The sequence below is a fragment of the Trachemys scripta genome, chromosome 1 (assembly GCF_013100865.1).
Source record: "Trachemys scripta elegans isolate TJP31775 chromosome 1, CAS_Tse_1.0, whole genome shotgun sequence".
Taxonomy (NCBI): domain Eukaryota; kingdom Metazoa; phylum Chordata; order Testudines; family Emydidae; genus Trachemys; species Trachemys scripta.
Genome location: NC_048298.1, coordinates 293,614,050 through 293,640,506, shown reverse-complemented (window position 1 = coordinate 293,640,506; position 26,457 = coordinate 293,614,050). Strand labels below are relative to the sequence as shown.

Sequence of the window (26,457 nt, the reverse complement as noted above, 5' to 3'; positions counted from 1 at the left end):
AGGAGTGTCTATATCCCTCCAAAACTAGGGAGTAACCTGAGGTCACAACTTCTCCTCAGCAGTGGAAATAGTGTCCTGGGAAGGGGAAGAGAGAGCTGAAATCCTTCTCCTACTCCTCCAGTGACCCAGAAGGCACTTCAGACTTAATAGACAACCAAGGAACCTCCATTGCACCTGCAGAAAACACCAGACCACTTAAAGCAGGGACTCCTTCATCCAGACCTGATGACCTACAGTAACAGCCAGTTTACGGAAGAGAAGTGTGGTTTGACAGAGTTTTTCAGTTGGCCTCATCAGTACTTTTTGGTATGCGGGCAGAACTCAACCCGGAAATTTCAGTTGCTAATCTGGTCAAACTTACATTTCTGGCACAAAGGGAAACTGAAAACTCTTTGTACAAACAAACTGCCTCTTGTCTGTATAGTGCCCAACACAATGGGATCTTGGTCTCCCAATGCTACCAGAATATAAATAATAGTAGCAACCACCACAGTTCTGGTGATCTCAGCTACTCTAGAGTTGCTACTCTAGGATGGCTGATTGGAATCCTACAACCAAACACCACAGAAAAGGGCATAACAACCCTAGTGGTAGTCTTTAGGCAGAGATATCTCTTTCCTCATCTCATGATCATCAGGTGTCAAGATTACTTAGAGTGACAGATTAAACCTGTGGCTGGCCTTTCTAGTCACCATTGCCTCAGAAAGACAGGGTTTGGAATTAGTTCCTTTATCCATACAAGAACCGCACTGCTGTTTACTCCTGAGGGAATTCTTGCCAAAAAAAACCCTTAAAATTCTGCTCCAAAAAACTAAAAATTCTTTGTACAGTATTTTAAAATTCTGCAAAATTCTGCAATTTTTATTTGTCAATAAATAAATGTGGAGGCTCTAGCATGGCAGTGGGGAGCACCAGCCACTAGCTGCATGGAGGTGGGAGATCACCGTGCAGCCCTCCATCCACTTAGGACAGAGACACAGCAGTGAGGCTGCACCCAACCCTGACGCAGTGCAAGGGCCAGGTCTTCCCCAGAAACACTGGGGCCCTGTCACTCTGCATTAGGCACACCAGGTGTAGGCAGGCAGGCTCAGCCCAGCAGGATCCAAGTGTAAAGAGGCTTAGTGTGGAGGGATCCAGGTGTGGGGTGAGAGGTTTCTGTGTGGGGCAGTCTGGGTGCAGGCGGCTCAGTGGGGGATCTGGATGCACTTCTCTTCCCATCCCTTCCCCAATCCCATCCCCTTCCTTCACCGCTGCCTCTTTTTCTCAGCCCCACCATATCTCCCTTGCCCAGCCCCACCACGGGCACTCACTGTTGTACAGAAAACAGAATGGCTCTCAGCACACAGAAGGGAAGCACAACAGGCACTAGAACCCAGGAGTCTGAATCCAGCTGCAAAGTCAGCGGAGCCGACTCTTTCAGTTGGGCAGCTCTGTGTTTGCAGAAATGTGGAGGGGCAGTGTCAGGTGACCCTGTGTGCCCCCCCATGCCTCACTTCTGTTTGGGGGGGCAATGCCCCCCCAAACTACATCCATGCACATCCCCAGGCCCCCACCTCGTGTAGCTTCCCTTTGCTCCCCCGTTACTTTCTGCAGGGAAGCAAAGAAATCTGCGGGGGGACATGCAGTGGTGCAGAATTCTCCCAGGAGTAGCTGTTGCAACGAGGAATAGCTTATTCTTATAGCTCCAGAAAACTTTCTGGTTTAGGTAAGTTCTTCTTTCCACAATTCCTGAAAATTTGTTCTCCCATCATTTGTTTCAGCCCTTAGTACTCCTGTGGAAGGTGGTGGCATAAATGGATTTCTAAATGGATATTTCAAGCATATGGAGTACACATGCCACTCACTTGTACCCTGTTCATCTCATTCTGTCCAAAACGCCAAGGTCTTAGGGCCTCAAATTGCTGCAGGCAAGATGTTAAACTACTGCACAAGTTGCCATACTAAGCAACTGAGAAATTACTTGTTGAGACAGAGTCAAGGCTCTCTCTGCAAGCTCCCTAGGATCATCGTGGGGGAAAGGATATGAGCCTCATCTGAGGAAGATTTACAAAGTAGGTTTCCATTCCTCTGCAGAGATGTCTATTGGCAGGAAGATGTTGCTGGGTTGGTTCCAAATAATTCTGTAATATACAAAGTTCTTACTCTATATTATGGGGTGAGACTTCTATTTGCACCTATTATCCTACTCTAATAACAGTTTAAAAACTCTATTTATCCTTTGCTTTTTTCTTTCTGTGATTCACTGCTTGCCACTTTCCATGAAAAGAGGAGTGAGGAGAGAAGCTGTGCAGCACGATGAGAAATTTCTTAGCTGAAAATTCCCTTTCTGTTAGCAGTTTCTCTCCTCATTCCACGTACCCTGGGTGTTAGTTCTGTCACTTTGGAAGAACTCTTCTGGTGATCTGAGCTGAGGGCAGGATTTGATCCTGGAGCCTCCAGCAAGAACACTGGACCCCCTCAGATTTCTACAGGTGGGAGGCAGTTACCCATTACCCAGTGATGAATGAGGAAAGAAGCTTCTAACAGAAAGAAGACTGTCAAATAAGAAATGTTCCATTCCAGTTGCTGAGTGGGATGTGTTTCTTTCACATAAGAGTTTCACTCATCCATCCTCTGATCCACAGGAACTTGTAGTATCAGCTGACACTGACCCTATAAGCCTTACCCTGCGCTTACTTCCGCCTCTGTGCTGTAAACCAACAGAGTGGTTTGACTTCTGAGGGAAACATGCTACTGCAGAAGACACAGGGACAGAACACTGTGCCTCTGCCACAAATCCCCAGCCCTTTGCAAGTGTTCTGTGATCCAGAGGATTTCATGGATTTCACATCTGTGGATTTAGAGAGTCCAGCCCATTAAGCGGTAGGAGCAAACCTTGCATCCCTGACTGGATTATCCCAGGGGAACTCCACAAGCCAAAACTCAGTATTTTGTTGGTCCTTACACAGTATGTTTACTCCCACAGGAAATGAGATGGCCCAGTCAGTACACATTTAATTAATTAATTAATTATGTATTTATTGTGTTTGGATAATGTAAACTAGTTTGTTCAAGTCACGTGAACATATGTAATTTGCAAGACAAGTATTAACTTTTGTAGCTCTCTGTGCCATGCCAGAATAGAATAGATCAGCAACCTGATGATTATGAACAGCAGATTTATTTTTTTAAATGTCTTATTGTGTTTTTTAGAAATTGAGTTTAAGGAGGGTGAAACACAGCACATTGTGGAGATTGAGGTTCTTTTTGATGGCGTTAGGGAGATGAGAGAGGCCTTCACTGTTCACCTGAAGCCTGATGAGAACATGGTGGCAGAGATACAGGTAATACAAACCATTCAACAGCACAGTCTGGCAGACAGACAGACCTCTTATAGCTATTATTCTAGTAGCCTTGTTCTTCAGCTGGGTTATAATGAAGAGCCTAAAATTTCCATCCAAAATAACTCACCTCCGTGGCTGAAGAGCCCAAAGGGCCACAGAGAACATATATGTTCCTAAGAACATATATGAAATAAATATCTGTAATATCTCCCTGCAAATTAATTCTCTTTATCAGGATAGTTCTCAGTAACTGCTGTCATCGTCTTGGAAACACTGCGTGACAGGATCTTTCTGACACCTGTGCTGGAAGCTGTGGAAGTACCCTGGGCAGACTGCCTACACATGTATTAAATGTAACTTCTGCTATAATAGTTCTGTTATTGCTATACTTATTGCTTGAACTGAAATAGTAGCACAGTGTTACTTATTAATACAGTCTGTCTGCATTTAACACTCATACTTTCCTTCTCTGATTCTCTATATTTATGATTTAGAAGTGCAACATCCTTAATACTATTTAATCTCTTAATCAGTTGTCACATTGTGGGGTTCAGCCCAGACCAGTGAGAAGTTATGTCACTGCCTGTCCTCTAGCCCTGATTGTCTTAAAATGCTCTGCTGCTGTAGCTCCCTGTCTGGATGCTATCAGTCAGCGTACAAGCATGCACTGAGTATCTGTGTGTAGAACCACCCTGTTTCAGCAACTCAGGTGCCAACAGCATGTTTGTTACAATAAAGTCACACTCCAGTCTCTATCAGTCTTGATTGCTACTAGCCAAGTGACCCCACAAACCCCCAGCCCTGAATTTTCCCAAAACTGTCTGCCCTGAAATGTCCAGCTCTCTCCTGGAATATTCAGAGGAGTAATAATGGCCGTTGCTCCTTTAAAGAGACAGCTTGTTGCTTTAACTGGAGTTAATAATCCTTTCAAGTCAAACACAGCACTAGGTATAAAAAGTGTATCAAGAATGAAAGTAAAACAAGTTTATTTAATCAAAAAGAGAGGGGTTTTAAGTGAGCTCAAGTATAAGGGATAAAGCTGGAAATGGTTTCTAGTGACCAAGACTTTCTTGAACTAGTTTTGTTTAGATTCTTACCACACCTCCTTCCAGCAAGATGACTGACCGCCTCCTTGGTCATCTCCCACAAAGTCAAGACAGCTTGGTTCCTTTGTCTTCTCAGGCAAAAGATTTTTGCTGAAGTAGGTTTCTCACCTATATTCAGTTCCCAAAGACTTCAACCCCCTGGGTTGTAAAGACTCATCTTTCTCATCTTTCAAGAGGTCTGGCCCCTTGTGTCTGTCCAGTGATGGATGCCAAGATAGCTTCTTCTGTCTCCTTATATCTTCCCAAACTCACTGTTTTGTCCCCAGATTCAGGATGACCTCATGAACCATTCTTCACTTTTTTGTGGACCTTCCGTAAATGTGGGCTTCCATTGTTTTTGGTCACTTCTTGCTTAATTTCGTTGGAGACAGGTAGATAGCTGCCTTCCCTTCTATCTGGGAGAAAACCCGTTTCTCCCTTTGTTAGGTCATAGACTTTAAGTGTAATATCAATGAGTATTCATAATTGCTCATATAGTGTTAATACATACATTTCAGGTGATATTAATCGCCAATGTGTTGTTAACATTCATAAAAGATCTTACTTGATACACTTGTATAATACAGTAATATTGTATACAATCAGTTGAATCAATTACTTATCATTTGAGGTTTAGCTCTTCGCAAGAGGCTAGCTCCCCCACTCGTTAGATTGATGGCTTTGTTTACCATTTATGTAAATGTGCCTTCATTGTCTTTGCCTGATGACCAGCAAATCCACATTCCTTTGTGTAGGGCAGACTGTGCTTGTGCATTGCTTGCCAAACACATTTTAAGAACATAATTCTAGCATTTATCCATATCCCTTTGTGCACACCCTGCACATACACAGCACAGGAATATTAATAAGTCCGTTATTAGTTTTTAAATGATATGTTACATCCCACTATTTGGATATATATCATGACGACAGTGTGTTAGCTGTATGGAGTACGCCTGGCCTGACAAGAGCTGCTGACAGAGTAGAGAATCCCTAATGGGCCTCTGTGTCACACCTGCATAATGTTGTAAATAAGAACTATCGCCTGGCTCCCTATCATCAGGCAGCAAAGATACAGCTGTTATTAGCAGTTACGGACACCACAGATCCACCAGGCATGTGAAGGTGCAGCATTTAATAGAGATAAGTTATGACATTATGCCTATGTGGCTCAAGGACACAGTGAGGAAGGAAGTGGAAGACCTCATGCCTTCATCCTTCTGAGAAATACAAATATTTTGTTGCCATTCTGTTTCTCACCCTGCGCTATATTTTCCAGTGCTTCCAGTCCCGCTTTAAATAACTCAACCCATGGCACTTCTGTCATTTCTCTTGGGACACTATTCTGCAGGCTAACAAATGCTGCTGCTGCTAGAAAATATTTCCTGATCAACCTTCAGATTGAGTTGCCTTGGTTTTGTAAATTTGCACTAAAACTTGTGTTTCTGTATATTAATTGCCAGACAGCCAAGGCCATTGTGTACATTGAAGAAATGAACAGCATGGCGGATGTCACCTTTCCTTCAGTCCCTCAGGTTGCTTCTCTTTTGATATATGATGATACTTCTAGAGCCAAAGACAGAACTGGTCCAGTTGCTGGCTACCCTGTTGTCTGTATCACTGTGAGTATCAAGATGAGAAGTGGGAACAGAGCTAGTAGGTGGCTGATTTCAAAGAGACAATGGAAATGTATACTGCCTGAGGGAAGTGGTGAAGGGTTATTATAAAATAGAACACCTTTTCCAAATACTTTTGCCACTAATGGTAGATAATAAATGTCTCCAGAAAACATTTTTATTACGGTATGTATATTGCATCATGAAAAGTTGTTCACTGCCAATACTATTTGTGGTACTATATTTTCTTCATACGAGATGGTTGAGTAAATAATATGAAAACTTATAATCTTTGAAAAAGGAAACAAATATGAAATACAGGAATTTATATATTAAAAATAGAAACTACGTTTAAATACTATTTTGGATCTGACTTTAAAGGAGTTTCCTCCTCCATTAGCTGAATCCAAGCAAGAGTTTGCTACCATACTTATAGCAAAAAGATAAGTTTTTTAAAAAGCTATACTTCCAAGTCAGGAAATTGCCAAAAATTAATGTTTCACATAGAAACTTGAGTCTTGTGTGCATATGTTAAAATTCAAGGCTGGATTCTCAGCTCATGATCCAGCCCTTGTCTACCACAAAATCTGCCTTAACAGGGCAGCTGGGGATTTAATAGGACATGGCATAGAGCCAGTGTAGCCAAATCTACATCACCCCTTAGACACCTTTCCAATAGAGGGAGTGTTAGGGGGACAGGAAGGAATGTAGACAAAGAAAGTGCTGCACTTCAGCAATCCCCGCTGTTGTAAGTTACAAGCAAGTATAAGCTGTAGTATAGAAGCTGCTCTAACTTAGGTGGAGGCCAAATCAACTTTTAGGGGGACGAACAGGGACAGAAAGCCGTCTTTCACCCACCTACCCCTGTTTCTTGTGCCAACCATAGCTTGGCCAGACTCAAGAGCCTTGTCCAATGACTTTAATTATGTGATTACACACTATTTTTTCCTCAGGGCCCTTGTTTCATTCAGTCTCTGATCCTACACCATCAAAGTCAATTTATTGCACTGTCCAGTCTGTGCAGTGAATTAGGTCAGGGTCCTCCATAATCCTTGGTACACTGAGTCTGAATTTTTGTAAACCGAATGTGGACATTAAAACTTTTATGCATTGAGTCAGGATTCTATCCATCTGCACTTCCCTTTAGAGTCTTACAGTTTTTCAACGTGCACCTTCACAGGTTATGCATTGCACGAGACAAGGTTTTCCTAAATCACAGTAAAAACTTGCATGCAACTTTGTTACACATCTGTGCACAATGCCATTGGAACATTGGGAGACTTGAATCAAGGGCCAAATCAGACTTCACATATGGGGTGCAACTCCACTAAATGCACTGACTGCATAACCCAGGTCTGAATTTGACCTATATGCAGTATTTCAGATCAAAACTGGAATCTTATAAGCACAATTATAACTTTATAAGCATAAAGCAGAATAAGTTGCTAAAAGGGCATTCTTAAAAAAAAAAATTTCAAATTTGCCCTGCACTGAAATTTTTCTTTGTCGTGTTTCCTGACTGTTGAGTGATTAAAGCACAGGTTAGCTCTCCATCCATAACTTGCACTTTTGGTATAAGGTTTATTTGGTGCTTTTGTTTCACAGTGTATTCCTGAGGGCATTCTGTGCCAAAAAATTAAAAATTCTGCACACAATATTTTAAAATTCTGCAAAAATCTGCTAATTTTATTTGTCAAATAAATGTGGAGGCTCCAGCATGGCATTGGGGAGCACAGGCCACTGGCTGCACAAAGGTGGGAGATCACTGTGCAGCTCCCCCTCTCCCCTGGGACATGGACTCAGCAGTGAGGCTGCTCCCAACCCTGACACTGTGCAAGGACATGGCCTGCCCCAGACACACTCCAGGACCCTGCCTCCCCCATGCCAGGTGCACCGGGGTGGGCAGGCAGTCTCAGCCCGGCAGTATCCAAGTGTGGAGGGGCTTAGTGTGGGGGGATCCAGGTGTGGATTGAGAGGGTTCTGTGTGGGGCAATCTGGGTGCGGGTGGCTCAGTGAGGGATCTGGGTGTGGGGGGATCTGGATGCACAGGGGCTTGTTGGGAGGTTCTGGGTGCAACAGTAATGGGACTCTGCAGGGGGTTACAAATGCTGGGGAGTGGGGCTCAGTGGGGTGCGGATCCAGGTGCAGCTGGTTGAGGCTTGGTGGGGATCCAGGTGTGGGTGGCTTGTTGGGGTGGTCCAGGTGCAGGGGGAGTGGGGCTCGTCAGGGGGGTTCTGTGTGCAGGGGTGGTGAGGCTTAGCAGGAGAGTCTAGGTACGAGGGGGCCTGGATGCATGGGGGTTGGGTGGTTGGGGGAGCAGCTCCCTGTACAGGGAGCCTTCCCCCTGCAGCTGAGGAGCAATGGGTGCAGGAAGCAGGGGGAGAGTTTGCAGAGCTTTCTGCAGCCTGGGGAGAAATCTGGGGGTGGGTCTGACACAGCCCTGGATGCCGTGCCGGGGAAGAGGAAGTCCCGTCCTGCCCATCCCAGCCGGGACTAGCATCTGAGCCCAGCTCAGGGTAGGAGCCACCAGCCATGTCTTCCCCAGTCCTGCCCCCTACCCCACAATGATTTACCTCTCTGCCGGCTTCCCAAAATATACTGCTGGGGAGGGTCACATGACCGCTGTTGTGGCTTTCCTTTGCTTCCCAATCAGAATGTCATTTTTCTGCGAGGAAGCAAAGAAATGTGCGAGGGACATGAATACTGTGCATGCACAGTGGCGCAGAATTTCCCCAGGAGTAACAATGGCTAAAGCCAAGCCTTATCTGAATTTCCCAATCATTTTCTCACTACTTGGATTGCTTTCTTTATCGTCCAAATAAATAAGATCGTTATAACTTGTCTGACTCTTTCCACAGGCTTGCAATCCTAAATATACAGACTATGACAAGACAGGTTCAATATGCGCCAGTGAGAATATCAATAACACGCTGACTCGATACCGATGGCTGGTTAGTGCCCCTACTGGCCCTGATGGTGTGACCAGTCCCATGAGAGAGGTTGACTTTGATACATTCTTCACTTCCTCCAAGATAATCACACTGGACTCCATTTACTTTCAAGCTGGCTCTCGGGTCCAGTGTGCAGCTCGTGCTGTAAATTCAGATGGGAATGAAGGCCTAGAGCTCATGAGTCCTATTGTAACAATAAGCACCGAGGAGGGTAATGTATCCGTTAACTATAGCAAAACTTGCATACCACACAAAAAATGACTTTCTCTCTTACTTTATCAGCTTTCACTTACATGTCATCTTTAATGTCATAATCTTGCCTGTTCTCTAATCATTCATGGAGCCTTCAAAAATTAATAAAACCTGAACTTCTAAGGTAAAAAACAAGCACTAAATAAACTTTTATTGGCAGGGCTGTAGGGGGAGATGGGGAGAGATGCAGAAAAACCTTTTAGAACTTCTCTACACATCATAAAGAAGTTATAAAAAGTACAAACACATTTCTCTCATTTGAAAAACTTTAAATAATCTTCCACGTGACTAATCAGGCTTTGCTATTTTAAAAGTCAAATAAAAATTTAGGGTCATCCCAGAAATCAAAGGGTTTTTTTTATGTTTAATGTGATAGTTGTCAAACAATCAAAACAGAATTCCAAAGCGTTGCACTGTATAAATCCTATGTGAGATTATGACAATTCTTTGTCACCCCTGCTCTCTTTGCTGCTACAGTAACTTTTTATTTTGTGTAATATATCATTTATAATAGACAAGATATTAAATCGTTCATTCTGTGAAAAGTCCTAGCCTCTTTAATCTCATATGGGATCCTTTCCAAACCCTAATCATTTTAGTTGCCTTTCTCTGAACCTTTTCTAGTGCCAGTATATGTTTTTTGAGATGAGGAGACCACATCTGTACGCAGTATTCAAGATGTGGGCGTACCATCGATTTATGTAAGAGCAATAAGATATTCTCCGTCTTATTCTCTACCCCCTTTTTAATGATTCCTAACATCCTGTTTGCTTTTTTGACCGCCTCTGCACACTGCGTGGACATCTTCAGAGAACTATCCACGATGACTCCACGATCTTTTTCCTGATTTGTTGTAGCTAAATTAGCCCCCATCATATTATATGTATAGTTGGGGTTATTTTTTCCAATGTGCATTACTTTACATTTATCCACATTAAATTTCATTTGCCATTTTGTTGCACAATCACTTAGTTTTGTGAGATCTTTTTGAAGTTCTTCACAGTCTGCTTTGGTCTTAACTATCTTGAGCAGTTTAGTATCATCTGCCACCTCACTTTTTACCCCTTTCTCCAGATCATTTATGAATAAGTTGAATAGGATTGGTCCTAGGACTGACCCTTGGTGAACACCACTAGGTACCCCTCTCCATTCTGAGAATTTACCATTAATTCCTACCCTTTGTTCCCTGACTTTTAACCAGTTCTCAATCCATGAAAGGACCTTCCCTTTTATCCCATGACAACTTAATTTACGTAAGAGCCTATGGTAAGGGACCTTGTCAAAGGCTTTCTGGAAATCTAAGTACACTATGTCCACTGGATCCCCCTTGTCCACATGTTTGTTGACCCCTTCAAAGAACTCTAATAGATAGTAAGACACGATTTCCCTTTACAGAAACCATGTTCACTTTTGCCCAACAATTTATGTTCTTCTATGTGTCTGACAATTTTATTCTTTACTATTGTTTCAACTAATTTGCCTGGTACCAACGTTAGACTTACCGGTCTGTAATTGCCAGGATCACTTCTAGAGCCCTTTTTAAATATTGGTGTTACATTAGCTATCTTCCAGTCATTGGGTACAGAAGCCGATTTAAAGGACAGGTTACAAACCCTAGTTAATAATTCCAGAGTTTCACATTTGAGTTCTTTCAGAACTCTTGGGTGAATGCCATCTGGTCCCGGTGACTTGTTAATGTTAAGTTTATCAATTAATTCCAAAACCTCCTCTAGTGACACTTCAATCTGTGACAGTTCCTCAGATTTGTCACTTACAAAAGCCGGCTCAGGTTTGGGAATCTCCCTAACATCCTCAGCCGTGAAGACTGAAGCAAAGAATTCGTTTAGTTTCTCCGCAATGACTTTATCATCTTTAAGCGCTCCTTTTCTATCTCGATCATCGAGGGGCCCCACTGGTTGTTTAGCAGGCTTCCTGCTTCTGATGTACTTAAAAAACATTTTGTTATTACCTTTTGAGTTTTTGGCTAGCCGTTCTTCAAACTCCTCTTTGGCTTTTCTTATTACATTTTTACACTTAATTTGGCAGTGTTTATGCTCCTTTCTATTTACCTCGCTAGGATTTGACTTCCACTTTTTACATGGTTCTCTTACATGGTTGTTAAGCCACGGTGGCTCTTTTTTAGTTCTTTTACTGTGTTTCTTAATTTGGGGTATACATTTAAGTTGGGCCTCTATTATGGTGTCTTTAAAAAGTGTCCATGCAGCTTGCAGGGATTTCACTTTAGTCACTGTACCTTTTAATTTCTGTTTAATTAACCCCCTCATTTTTGCATAGTTCCCCTTTTTTAAATTAAATGCCACAGTGTTGGGCTGTTGAGATGTTCTTCCCACCACAGGGATGTTCAATGTTATTATATTATGGTCACTATTTCCAAGCAGTCCTGTTATAGTTACCTCTTGGACCAGATCCTGTGCTCCACTCAGGACTAAATCTAGAGTTGCCTCTTCCCTTGTGGGTTCCCGTACCAGCTGCCCCAAGAAGCAGTCATTTAAAGTATCAAGAAAGTTTGTCTCTGCATTTTGTCCTGAGGTGACATGTTCCCAGTCAATATGGGGATAATTGAAATCCCCCATTATTATTGAGTTCTTAATTTTGATAGCGTCTCTAATTTCCCTTAGCATTTCATCATCACTATCACTGTCCTGGTCAGGTTGTCAATAATAGATCCCTAATGTTATATTCTTATTAGAGCATGAAATTACTATCTATAGAGATTCTATGGAACATGTGGATTTACTTAAGATTTTTACTTCATTTGATTCTACATTTTCTTTCACGTATAGTGCCACTCCCCACCCCGCACGACCTGTTCTGTCCTTCTGATATATTTTGTACCCCGGAATGATTGTGTCCCATTGATTGTCCTCAGTCCACCAGGTTTCTGTGATACCTATTATATCAATATCCTCCTTTATAAAGAGGCACTCTAGTTTACCCATTTTATTATTTAGACTTCTAGCATTTGTGTACAAGCACTTTAAAAACTTGTCACTGTTTATTTGTCTACCCTTTTCTGATGTGTCCAATTCTTTATGTGAATGTTTCTCGTCAGATCTGGCCCTTACATTATCCTCTTCCATCCTCTGCTCCTGACTAGAACCTAGAGAATCTCTATCAATAGACTCTCCTCTAAGAGAAGTCTCTGTCCGATCTACATGTTCCTCTGCAGCAGTCGGCTTTCCGCCATCTCCTAGTTTAAAAACTGCTCCGCAACCTTTTTAATGTTAAGTGCCAGCAGTCTGGTTCCACTTTGGTTTGGTGGAGCCATCCTTCCTGTATAGGCTCCCCCATCCCAAAAGTTTCCCCAATTCCTAATGAATCTAAACCCCTCCTCTCTACACCATCATCTCATCCACGTATTGAGACTCTGAAGCTCTGCCTGCCTACCTAGGCCTGCGTGTGGAACTAGGAGCATTTCTGAGAATGCCACCATAGAGGTCCTGGATTTCAGTCTCTTTCCTAGCAGCCTAAATTTGGCCTCCAGAATGTCTCTCCTACCCTTCCCTATGTCATTGGTACCTACATGTACTACGACCACCGGCTCCTCCCCAGCACTACACATAAGTCTATCCAGATGCCTCGAGAGATCTGCAACCTTCGCACCAGGCAGACAAGTCACCATACGGTTCTCCCGGTCATCACAAACCCAGCTATCTATGTTTTTAATGATTGAATCTCCCATTACTAACACCTGCCTTTTCCTAGTGACTGGAGTTCCCTCCCCCGGAGAGGTAACCTCAGTGCGAGAGGATACCCTAACACAATCTGGAAGGAGGGTCCCAACTATGGGAAGGTTTCCCTCTGTTCCTGTTGACTGCTCTGCTTCCCTGGGTCTTTAATCCTCCTCAACAGTGGAGGGGCTGTCTGACCGGAGGTGGGACAATTCTACAGTTTCCTGGAAAGCCTCATCAGCATACTTCTCTGCCTCCCTTAGCTCCTCCAGTTCCGCCACCCTAGCCTCCAAAGCCCGTACGTGGTCTCTGAGGGCCAGGAGCTCCTTGAACCGAATGCACACATACGCCACCCACCCACAGGGCAGGTAATCATACATGCTGCACTCAGCACAATAAACTGGATAACCCCCACTCTGCTGCTGGGCTTCTGCCTGAATGGTCTCCTGGTTAATGAAAGGGTGTTGTTTAAATCAGGAAGTTTTGACGGTAGTTTAGTTTATAGTTTTAAAGAAAACAGCAAGGGGCCTTTGCCCCCTTCCCACTCCCCTTCCAAACTCCCTTGCGAAATTCCCTGTTAGCAGCCCCTGTTTGCAAAGCTCCCTGGTCGCTTGCGCACTGCTTTATAAAGCCCTGGCCTGCTTGATAGCCCCGCCCACTGATTAAGGCTCAGCCAATTAACAGAGGCTTCTAGCTTTCAAACCTTCCTTTGAAGCTCACAGTTTCCAACTGCCAGCCACAGCACATGGTCCTACAAACAAACAAACAAACAAACAGGGACAAACACAAGTTCAGCACACAGCGAGTAACCCCCAAACACAAACACACACACACACTACAGACAGTCACTTACCCCAAGGGTGTTGTATTTGCTCCTCCTTCACCTGGAGAACTCCCTTGCGAAACTCCCTGATGAGGAAAACTAACTGCAGGTTTACAAGCAGACATTTGAGTTATAATTTTCTTAATTTATAAATGTTCAATATGCATAAATATAATCTTAAGTAAGTCTTAAGTAAGCTTGTTTAAATTTAAGTCCTCAACAGTATGGTTGCAGAAATGATTTGAGTATGAACAACTTACTTCTATTGTTTTCCAATTTGCTCTGCTCTAGAGATGTAATCTAGGTACAACATGAGGAAAACGTTTAAAAATAAAAGTAAAATCTTGTTTCAAAATTAACCATGCAATCAAACTACATTCTGAAGAGGATTTTTTTTAAACCTGCCCATGCATGGACCAAACTTCCAAAAAATGACCACTCAGCCCCACATTTAGCATGGTCCCATGTGCAAACAGACAGTCTTTTGTGCACAATAGGTACCTGTGTGTTTTTGTATACAGTGTCTTGCTTTGCAAGCCTGTTGATGCATACAAATATATGCTTAGAGTATGTGTGTGCAATTTAGGCATCCGGTTTTGAAAATTTGATCCACTTTGGTCAAATAGTTCTGATTTCCACTTAAATCCTCTGTGGTAACAATTCCTGTTCAAAGTTGTGGTTAATGCTGGCCTCTCCTAACAGGCTGCTTGTCATTCCAGAAAATTTGTCTAGTTTTTAAAGAATGTACAGTGAAAAAGAAACATAAGATTAGTGCAAAGCAGAGTCAAATGTTGTTTCTTCTGGACACAAAGTGAAGTTGCTTTTCCCTTTTCCATTAGGTCTTTGCCAGCCCCGGGTGCCAGGTGTGGTTGGGGCAGAGCCATTCTCTGCCAAGCTGCGCTACACTGGCCCGGAAGATCCAGACTATGCTAATCTAATCAAACTGACCATCACAATGCCTCATATTGATGGTATGTAAAAATTTCATCTATAGGTCAGCGTGCACATCATCTTCATTTTATTTTAGCAAATGTCTTAAGTAGCCAAAAGCACAATGTAATCTCGTAGTGTTTACAACAGTGGAGAAATGTCATGAATGTGTAATTTGAACCTGTGATAGTACAATATGTCATAGTGATATATGTGTAAGGAGATGAGTCATCCCTCAATTAGAGCCTGATTAAACCACATGGACTGAAGAGTCACTCCTGTGCTAGGCTCTAGCCAATCCACAATCCAGAAACTGATCTGTGACTCTCGGGGCAGGTATATAAGCCTTACAGGAGGAACAGCAGCTCAGTCTGCTCAATGGCACTCTGGAGCTTGGAACCTTTCCCTGCCTGATGATGGCAACAGACTCCACAAGCCTTAATCTGCTTTTGCTCCAGCCCTGTTCCTAGTGCTGCTCCAGCCTTGCTCTCACTCCAACCTTGTTCCAATCCCACACTGGACTCCTTATTCTGGCTCTTGACTCCCTGGCTCTGACCAGTAGGCATAACTGCCACAGCTCCAATCACTAGGCCCGACTATGCTCATCATAGTTTCTGACAGTTAGAGCAGACTGACCTCCATTGGACTCAATGACCAAGATGGATCTCCTATGTTGGCAGGTGCACTCTACAATTGAAATAAAATCTCTAGACTCCTCTGCCACTAAGATGACAGAACTAGTTCGAGCTCTCGAGAACTAAGTGGCCCAGCTACAATTGGAAAGTGCCTTCCTGCGCTCACACCTCCCAGCAGTCCCAGGCCCCTCTAACATCATCAGCCATGACAGCCCGAGATCTAAGTCCAAAGATCCTGCTTCCAGAGAGATTTGATGGGAACCATCAAAAGTTTTGTTTTGGGGGGAGAGGGGTGCAATCATTGTTGCCTACGGTTCCTGTTACACCTAGCAATGTACATGAAAAAACAAACCAAGAGTGGTGTCATCAGCAGCTTATTAACAGGAAGCACTGGATTAGGCATCGCCAATCCTGGAGCAGAACTTTGATTAATTCATTTGTGTCTTTTCATTCATGTTTGATGACCCAGACCGTACCCACTCCACCGAAGCTGCCCTGCAGTCACTCAAACAAGATCCCCATTCTGTTGCAGCCTACACCACCCGTTTCCATCATAGGTAACTGACATGGCTTGGAACAAAGCAGTGCAGATTTACCTTTTCTGTCTAGGCCCGAATGATGAGATTAAGATAAACTGGCCCAGGTAGATCCCCACTCGGCATTGCTCCCCAACATCAAGTTGTGTATCCAAATTGACTGTTCGAGTAATGCCAGGAATGAAGGAAGGTACACGCTTGGCCACTGCCTAGCCCACACCTATTCCTGCCACACACACATCCCTAGGCAGTCGTCAGACCCAAATCCATGCAGGTAGACATGACATGAAGGTGCCTCTCAGATCAAAAGAAGGAATATCATTGTCTGAAAGGCCTCTGCCTGTTCTGTGGGGAACGAGGCCACTTTGCCACCAGGTTTCCCCTCAAGTCCTGTTCTGTGGCTAGTCTGAGAAAATGAGCAAGTTCAGCCTCATTAGAAGAGACACATCCAGATGAAACAACAGGATTGGGTTCCCTGACCAGACCCCTTCTGCTACCTACGTGTATCCTAACCATCGTGGACAATGGCCAATCCCACCTTCAGATGACGCTCCGACTTTGGGCCCTCTATACGGCTGAAGCAAGCCGCACCCAGCTTGTGCAGATAGACTCCAGAGGCTCTGGCAATTTCATGGACACTGGATCCATCACCTACTAGTGCAAAGGAAACTCGCCCCCATCTTGGTGGAGGCAATTGACGGCAGCTTGCTATCCTCAGGCCCAGTGGTCTGTCAGACTGACCCCCTCTGAACTGTAATTCAAACCACCAGGAAACCCTGCAGTTTAACCTGATTGACTCAGCCCACTTCCCAATCATGCCTGGTATCCCCTGACTCTTCCCTCCACAATCCAGGCATTTTCTGGAGAGCACACAACATTCGGTTTGAGTCTGATTATTGTCAGCATCAGTGCCTAGTCCAACCTAGTGTCGAGGACATTAGACGTAATCTGGGGAAGGCCTCAATTTTTTACACACTGCAGACTCCAAGTAAGGATAATTTACCAATTCCTACAAAATACATGGACTTTGAGGATATATTCAATGAAAGAAATACTGCTGTTCTGCACCCACATAGGCCCTACTACTGCCCCATAGATCTCTAGCCAGTGGCCAAAATTCCCTTTGGTGAATTTACTCTATGAACTCAGGGCCCAATGGGAGTACTTAGATGAAAATCTAGCAAAAAATTTTATCAGTCCCTTTGCATCTCCTGTCGGGGCCCCAATCTTGTTTGTCAAAAAAAAAAGGATGGCACCCTGTACTTCTGCATAGACTGTCAAGCACTGAACAGTATCACTATCAAAAATAAAATATCCCTTGCCATTGATCAGTGAACTACTGGAGAGGGTCAGCTCAGCAAACATTTTTACTAAACTTGACCTACGCTGCACCTATAACCTGATCCTCATCTGAGAGGACAATGAATGGAAAACAGCTTTTCGTACTCAGTATGGATGTTTTGAGTAACTTGTCATGCCTTTTGGTCTCTGTAATGCCCCTGCTACATTCCAGCACTTGATTAATGATATCTTCAGGGATGTTCTGGACCAGTTTATCGTTCTCTACCTAGATGACGTTCTTATTTTTTTCAGAGAACCAAACCTTGCATGACCAGTATGGCTAGTTAGTACATGAACACCTTCAAACCAAGTCTGTATGGGAAGCCTGAGAAATGTAAGTTTGATCACACCTCTGTGGACTTCTTGGGTTATACCATTTCTCCCAACAGAATAAGTATGGATCCCAAAAAAGTCTCTGCAGTTTTGACCTGGGCGACACACAAAAGCATCCATGATATCCAGTACTTCCTAGAGTTCACCAGTTTCTATAGATGATTCATCCATTGATTCTCGCAAGTGGTGTTCCCATCTAAACCCTTTGTCATCAAAACAGATGCCTCCAATTACACGATCGGGGCAACGATATCTCAGCAACATGGGCCCCCAAATGACCTCCACTTTTGTGCCTTCTATTCTACAAAATTGATACTCGAGGAACAAAATTAAGAAATCTACTATAAGGAAATACTGGCCATCAAGGCTGCATTTCAGGAGTGTCACCACTATTTAGAAGGTGCAGGCTTTCCAGTCCAGGTGTTCACAAATCATAAAAACCTAGAACATCTCCGAACCGCCACAGCCCTGAACCAGCGTCAGATACATAGATCCCTCTTCTTTTCTAGATTCAGCTTCATCCTGGTCTGCCAGACCAGAACCCGAAATGAGAGAGACGATGCATTATCCCATGAGGGAGAGTACCTAGATAATTTTGCCTTGCCATTTTGTAAACCTACTGGCCAACACCAATCTTTTGGCCCTTGTAAAATCCTCATGCCCAGTGATGTGCTTATAGTGACATGGATGTCAGCCAATTTTGACCCAAACTTCTCTGTCAGAAACGAGGTACTTTGGTACAAGGATCGCATTTATGTCCCTGAAGGACCACCTTGTCTAGCAATGCTCCAGCTATGCCATGATTCCACTCTGGCAGGCCACTTCAGGTACGGGTAGACAGCAAAGCTGATCTCTCACAAATTGGTAGCCAAAACTATTCTCCTCCGTCAAGTCTTACATTGCTTCCAGTGAGGTGTGCAGCTGGACGAAGACCCCTCGCCCCCATACCAAACCTCTAGGTGCCCTGATCCTGCTTCCAACCCCACCCAACCATGAGCATCTTATCTCAATGGACATCATCACTGATGTCCCCACTTCTCAGGGCTGCATAGTTATACTGGTCATTGTTGACCTTCTTACTCAAATGGTGCACTTTGTGCCTTGTCAAAAGATACCCACTGCAGAAATGACAGCTCACTGAATTTTTGACTACGTCTTCAAGCTCCATGGGTCACCAACAGACATTATTCCTGATCACGGGCTACAGTTTTTCTCCCACTTTTGGAGAGAATTGTTCAAACTCCTGGAAGACACCCTACACATTTCCTCTGCCAGATGGAGGGACAAACAGAAAAGGTAAACCAAAATCTAGAACAATAACTTTGTTGCTTCATCAACTACCAGCAAGATGACTGGTTCCAGTTCTTGCCTTTTGCCAAATTTGCTTACAGTAACTCCAATCACAGATCAACCTGCCAAAGACCCTTCTATGCCAGTTATAGCTTCCACCCCCAATTTCATCAGTCTGTACTGCAGTCCTCCCATGTCCCTGTGGTTTCTGATTTGGTTCAACACCTCCAACATATTCAAGAAAAATTAAAATCACACTTAAACTCAGCCAAGGAGGACTACAAATGAAACGCTGACCTTCATTGACAGGGACATCCACCTATGGCAGTCAGAGACAGAGGATGGCTCTCAACTCAACACTTAGACTCCTCCCGACCCTCAAGGAAACTAGACCACCATTATCTTGGCCCATTCCAGATGATTCAACAAATTAACCCCATGGCCTTCAGACTCCAGCTGCTATGTACCATGAAGATACATCCAGTACTCCATACTTCCTTGTTAAAGAAATATGTGAACAACTCCTTTCCTTGATGCACACAACTACCTCCACTCCCCATCATGGACAGGAAGAACACGTGGTGAGGCAGATCCTGGACTCTAAGCTCCTCCGAGGATGACTGCTGTGCCTCGTGGATTTGGAAGGGTGTGGCCCAGCGAATGGTTCATGGGAACCAGCCAGTAACATACATGTACCTGACCTCCTTCGTGAATTCCATCAATCACACCCTGACAAGTGGGGTCTAAAGCACCCGGGGCAGGGGTGGGAGGGTAATGTAAGGTGATGAGTCATCCCTGAAGTAGACCCTGATTAAGCCACATGGATTGTTCAGTCATTCCTGTTCTAGGCTTCAGCCAATCCACAAGACAGGAACTGGTCTGGTGACTCTCAGGGAAGGTATATAAGCCTCACAGGAGGAACAGCAGCTCAGTCTGGTAAATGGCACTCCAGGGCTTGGAACCTGCCCCTGCCTGATAGTGGCAACAGATTCCACAAGCCTTAGCCTGCTCCAGCCCTTTTCCTAGGCCTGCTGCAGCCTTGCTCTCACTCTGGCCTCATTCCAACCCCGTAGCAGACTCCTGATTCCAGCTCTGACCCACCCGGCTCCAAGCACTAAACCTGACCGCCATGGCTCCAACCACTAGGCCTGACCATCCCCATCACAGTTTCTGACAAGATGTTTTCTTTTCCTCGTGTTCTTCGATGTGAAAAGTAAATGGTTCTAAATTATTTGCATAGTTTGCACAAATTGGTCTAATCAATCCTTAAGATAACTCCTTTGAAGTTTATGAAGTTACACCAGGGATGAATTTACCATGTTGAATATTAAGTGTTATGCAGTGAGGGGGGGGGAGGGAATGAAATCTCCTGGATACCTAAGCACTGCTTATTGAATGCCTTTCAGAAAACAGAGATTGATTTGAGCTCAGAAGTTGCTTATGTTACACGGAAGTGTCACTCTAGTAGAATGGGCATCTAAACATTCTGGCAACAGCCATTGGTGAACTAGTTTTTAAATTTAGCTTGAGTGTAGAATGGTTAGGGCAGACAGCTAGAATTCTTTTCCCAGTCTTGCTGCCATCCATGGACAAATAACTTACCCTAAATATACCTCAGTTTATCCATGTGCAAGCTGGGTATAATCATATTACCAATTTCACAGAGGTTTTAGGAGACTTTAATGAATGTTTTTAAAGCATTTTAATGAATGGTGAGGGATGCAGTAGAAATTGATTTGCTGGGATGATTAGGAAATCAGTTAATTAGCCAATAAGTAAACAAACAATTTAAAAAGCAAGAAAACTGCATCACAAAATGCACTTTGTGCTTTTATATTAACAGCTATAGCTCAGTTTTAATTATTTTATGATGAATCTTAATAATGTGCAATTAATGCATTATAACATAATTTATGCGGAATAATATCTTATAAATGAGATCTCGGATAAAATTGGGAAAGCACCTACGTGACTTAGGATCTAACATCTCATTTTAAAAAGTGACTTAGGCACCTGGTTTTACCCAAGGTCTCGTATTACAAAGATGTCATTATTTTCCAACATTCTGCTACACAGATGCAAAGGACATCATTTTTGTTTACATTTTAAAGTGCATTGATTAGTGGGGTTCTTCTGTATGTTCAAAGCAGGGTCTAATATACCTGATATAATGTGTTAGGTGACTGGCAAATTTTGGCAGAACTGAATGTTAAAATGTAGTTATGGTGCCACCAGTTACACATATGTCTTCTAGGCATGTTACCTGTTATCTCCACAAGAGAGCTGTCCAACTTTGAGCTAACCCTCAGCCCTGATGGAACTAGGGTGGGAAATCATAAATGCTCCAACCTGTTGGATTACACAGAAGTGAAGACTCACCATGGTTTCTTGACTGATGCTACCAAAAATCCAGATGTGATTGGAGAGACCATTCCCTACCAACACAGTGCATCAATCAGGGGTCCCAGTACTTTACGCTTCTACCGAAATCTGAACCTGGAGGCCTGTTTATGGGAGTTTGTCAGCTATTATGACATGTCTGAGCTCCTCACTGATTGTGGAGGCACCATTGGGACAGATGGACAGGTACCAAATTTTTACTTCTTATCTATAAAGTGGTCTCAAAATGAACTAATCCAGTTCAGTAATTTCCCCTGTGATTTACATGTGCTCTAAGACTAAGTGGCTTAAGAACTGCATTTAGTTAAAAATGAAAGCCTTTTCTTTCATAACCATCCGTAGGCCTGTCATGAACCCGATTATTTCATAGTGTTTATTTCATAACACTATCAATAGCCACTAAATACCAGTAAACATAATGGGTAAAATCCTGGCCCCAATTAAGCTAATGGCAAAACTCACATTGATTTCAGCGTAGCCAGGTTTTCATCCAATACATTTACATTTTTTACATTTGAACGTGTAGTAAAAGCATCCCACTCCAGTCCTACTTTGGAGTGTAGCCCTTCTGAAAAGCTTGTGGTTTTAATCAAGTGGTTGTTAGCCCGTTTCCAGTACAGATTGTGAAGTACTGCGATATTTAGATGTAGACAAAATACAATCACCTTAAAGTAACATTAAAGAGGAAGGCGTGGAGGCTGATCCCATATGCTGATGGCAATTTCCTGTGCTGCCATGTCAGGGGGGCTTAGATTTAGCTGTCAGTGCTAGTCTCTTTCTCTCTGGAGCAGCAAGAGTTGTGAGTTCAGACAGCCCTGGGAAGAGAGTGTGCTTCATATCACTCAACAGAAAACCCCTCAGGCAAGAAGGAAGGAGAGACTCTGCCAGTTTTACATGTCATATAGTGGTTGTCATATGGAGCTCTGGAAATGGAGTGCGGATTAAAGCAGGGGAATTAGGTTTCCATCAGGGAAAGAATTTCTACAAGTCTATGCCAATATTGTGAAGGAGGCAAACAGGGCTTGTATTTTTTCTGCCACTGTGACAGCAAAGTCACCTCCCAGAACTTTTCTGTACAATAAATTGCTTCATAAGCCCATACTGCCTCCACTCAACCCCAGAATAGAGCACCACTGGCTGTGAGGAGTTATCTTTTTATTTCACAGAGAAGGTTATATCTTGGAATAGTCTCAGAGGCTGAGAACAGGACCAAAACCACAACACTATCCTTCCTTTCATTGTAACTTCTCTCTAGGATAATGCTACAGAATGCAACCAGAACCTCCAAGAGGTACATTCCACTGGAACCCTGAAACTATTAGCAAGAAAGGGGAGGCTAGTGAGTATGGGATGCAAAACTTACACAGCAGGTGGAGCTAGACTGCAGAATACGTTCCCAGAAGATAAGAATGATTACAGACCCTACCGCTTTCAGAGCTAAATACTAACTAATGTCTTCAGCTCTGCTTTCCCCCAGTCTCTGAGCTCTCACACAAACATACAACACACTCACTAAAACCACACATTAATTTCTTCTCTCTCATACACAACACAATCCTTAACACACAAACTAGCACAGAGAAACCCCTGTAACCAATCAAGCTATTTCTCCCACTACCTGGAAAGGAAGACAGACAGATTATTTTTTTGGTAATCATTTCTGTTTTAAAATATTTGTAAATACTTCAGAGATAAGGCCAGATAGATAAGATAAGATGCTTTTCACATATAAACATAGCTGGAAAAAATAAGGGACATTGTTAACACTAATTTTTATGAATATTTTTAGAATATTAAAAGAAGTTATATATTCTAGCTCAGGATGAAACATGGCACTTGCTTCAAGCTCAGGAAGCATTTTGTACTGTAGGTAAGAATCATGATTTTGTGTGGCGGGGGAATCTTGAGAAGCCTCAAGCAGTGGTGAAGTCATTGCTCAGTGCCTCGCAGGATATGGTTAAAAGATTACAGTGCTGTAAGTGAAATATCAAACTGAATTGGTTCTAGCAGTGAAGCATTGCCCTTCATTTCCCCCCTCTCCACCCCCCGTCATAATGCGCTTCACTGCCTTCTTCATTTTTAATTCTTCTCTGAGTTTGGTCTTTGTCTTCACATGACCCCCCTCCAGCTGAGAGGCTAGTCAGTCAGTACCCTATGTCTGCAGTTGTCACCATTGTGGGGCTTTTTTCCCCTTCAGCTAACAATTAATAATCCTCCTATGTGGGATGAAAGTTGGCAACTGCAGTTTTCACCGTGCTCTTGGTTCAGCACGCCAAGGAAGTTTGTGTTCCACAATTCAGAATGTAATAGATAAGGAAATGACAAAAAACACTTTTAGCAATATTATACTACCCACTGCTCCTGATGGGTCTTGGTTTTTGTTTGTTCAAGGTGAGCAGATTGGCAGATGAATTGCCAGTCAGTGAGAAGATTTTATTGTCTTTGTGTCTTTAAGGCCAAGTCTTGGTTCTTCACTCTACCTGGCCCATGTGGCCCAAAAAGTAGTGCTGAGGAGGGGTGCAATGAAAAGATTTCCTGGAAGGGGTCTGCAACTTCCTTCATGCCATGGGGCTTTGCTTTGTGGTAGCTCCACCCATGGCAGTGTCTGGAATAAAATTGCGTGCATGCTCGGGGAGATGAGGCAGTGATGTCAATGGCCCAGTGACTTGTTTGGTTTCATTGGCAACACTGCAAGCAGTCTGGGGCAGGAGGTGCAGCAGCCACAGACACTGTGCAGATGGCACAGAGCATTTCTTTTGGGGCTCTCTGTCTGCAAGGGAGCATTCTCTCCCAGGACTACCTCAGCATGGCAGCAAACCCCGTGTGAGGATATGAGCACAGCCTCCTTCAATCTGTACCATGAGGCCAGGGAAGAGGGGCTAGAGAAGGTTCTTGGCAGGCATTCTTGAAGCAGAGAGCCACAGAGTTCTTCATAGGGATTTTCACAGGGGCTGAGCACCCTCAACTCCACAGTGGATGTTTATGGGAATTGCATGTGCTCAGCCCCTCTTGAAAATCAAACCACTTTTATTTAAGTGTCTAAATGTGGATGTAGCTACCTAACTTTAGGAACCTACATCAGAACCTACACTGGTTAGTCTAGATTAGAACTGTGTTCTGGCTAAAGCTGAGGTCAGCCCTTACGGTTAGCAATAGTTTTCATTATGCCAACACTCCACAATCCAGTAAGCCAAAGTCTGAAATTCAAGATATATAAAGTGTATAAACTTGTAGTATATAAAGCTCTTAAAATAATAGATCTGAGATACTTGAAAGATCCAAGCAATAGATAGATATAGGTTGGGTTGTGACCCCTATAAGTTCCTTAAATACTTCACAGCAATGTTGTGAAGCTTAGTGAATTAATGACTCTGAAGAGCTTTGTGATCCTCAGATGAAAGGTGCTATAGAAGTGCAAAGTATTATTTTTGAAAGGAAGTTAAAAATGGAGAAAAAAAAACTAAGAAAGTTGGAGTCCCTTTTAATATTTAATTTATATAGGGGGAAAAAGTCAGCCCAGACTTATTTGATAGAGTATAAAGTATCATTTGATCTTATTTCCTCCTGTTCCAATTACATTCTTGAGCCAGACAATTTGTGGTTCTGGCCATGTGTTTAATTGTGGAAGTTTCTTTCTCTGGTTCCAGTCCATTACCAGGCTTGACATGGTGGCTCAAGAAAATTATCATTCAAACAGATTTTATTAACAACATTAAGTAAGTCTCTGCCAGAAACAACAAGATGAAGAACATACATTAAAATGTTTGAATGTACAGATTGGTAGCTTGAAGCTACTGTAATGGAATACAGCCGAGCAGTTGTATTTCACTCTGCAATAGAGAGGCTGCTTCTAGCCAGGGTTTGAAAAGATTTTCCTTCCAGTCTGTTCAGCTCATATTTATAGTGCAGATGGTGTAGGCTGAGATGTTTAGATGGTCCATATAAAAATTCATTTAAAAGCGATCATTTTACTGCCTTGAGTTGTACACGGAGGTTCACAGATTTTTATTCTAAAGAGACAGTGTTTTTCCATCTTCACTAGATCTAGCTTCAGCAATATTGAACCTCAGAGCTGCGAGTTAATTTTCTTGTTAAGTTTGCTGAACAGTGTAAATTGCAAATAAAAAGAAATATATATTTTCATGGCAGTTTTTCAAGCTCAGCTAGCATAATCAACTTGTGATTTTTCCTTAAACATGTCAGGTTCCATAACACACGTCTTCCTGCGCCGCCCCCCCCCCCCCCCAGCTGTTTTTGTAAATAAGTGAATTCAGTAAGGGATGAAAAGAAAAACTGTTTTATAAAGTGAATACTTTGTGGATATATGGGCACCAGCTGTGCAACAAAGTAAAAGGTTAAACATTTCAAGAGGCCTGACATGTCAAGGCTGTGTTCCATTATCCTCTCCATTCAAATTCTTTTAAACATACCTGTTTTGCATTTCACCTTTAACTCACCTGGCCATCTGCCTTCCTGGGACTGACTTTTCACTTTAACAAACTGTTATTGTGTAAATAAGTGGTTGATAACATTGTTAAGCTTGCATGGAGAAACTGAAGAGAGATCTCCCACTAATGCAATGAAAAATAGGTTCAGGACAACTTGGAGGACAAAATTATAGTTAGCATGAAAATCCTCCTTCACTGAGAAATATATTACAAAGGATTCAAGGAATACTGCTTGCCTCTAACTATTTTTCATGCTATAAACACCTAGCGATGAGGACACACTCTCTCATGCTTTCCCTGCTAGTATCCCAACAATCACGTAAAAGATCATTTCCCTGGGCCAGGTTCTGCCCTCACTTAAACTAGGGCCATATTGTTAAAATCAGTGGGGTTGCAATAGTGAAATTATGACCAAAATGTGCCTAAAATGGACCAAAAACAGAGAATGTCCTTTCTGATGTGTGTTTTCTCATTTAATCTGTGCTGTGACAGATTTGGCACTGAAACATATTTGTATTATCTAATAAAGTGTTCTCTAATGAAAAGAGAACCTGTAGAAATGGTGTGTGGACGCAGAGGTTGTTTTTTACCTCTTGTAATCCTAGCATGGGAATCATCAATGTTCAGAAACAGACGTCAGGCTCATTCTGACATTTCAGATTGCAAAGGAGATGCTTGTAAATCTACTCCCCACACTGATGACAGGCATAAAAGATTTGCTTCGCTCACAGGAATGACTTTTATAAACAGCTGTTAGAGTGATTTATTGATCCGCAGCTTTATCAGGTACACCTCTACCCCG

At 43.0% G+C, this 26,457-nt stretch overlaps 1 protein-coding gene across 4 annotated transcripts in view; it reads left to right on the top strand.

Annotated features, from left to right (window-relative positions):
* The window catches only part of FREM2 (FRAS1 related extracellular matrix 2), a 198,539-nt gene that overhangs the window by 147,054 nt on the left and 25,028 nt on the right, over positions 1–26,457 (top strand). For 3 of the 4 annotated variants that reach the window (XR_004644122.1, XM_034758572.1, XM_034758573.1), the window contains exons 12-16: positions 3,193–3,323; positions 5,872–6,030; positions 8,883–9,186; positions 14,582–14,713; positions 21,062–21,393. Coding sequence is in view for 3 of the 4 variants with exons in the window: in XM_034758572.1 (XP_034614463.1) it covers positions 3,193–3,323; positions 5,872–6,030; positions 8,883–9,186; positions 14,582–14,713; positions 21,062–21,393 (1,058 nt within the window). In the remaining variant the exon portion in view is untranslated. Of the gene's footprint in view, positions 1–3,192; positions 3,324–3,558; positions 5,847–5,871; positions 6,031–8,882; positions 9,187–14,581; positions 14,714–21,061; positions 21,394–26,457 lie in introns of those variants that run through there. The other variant, XM_034758574.1, reaches the window with a different exon arrangement.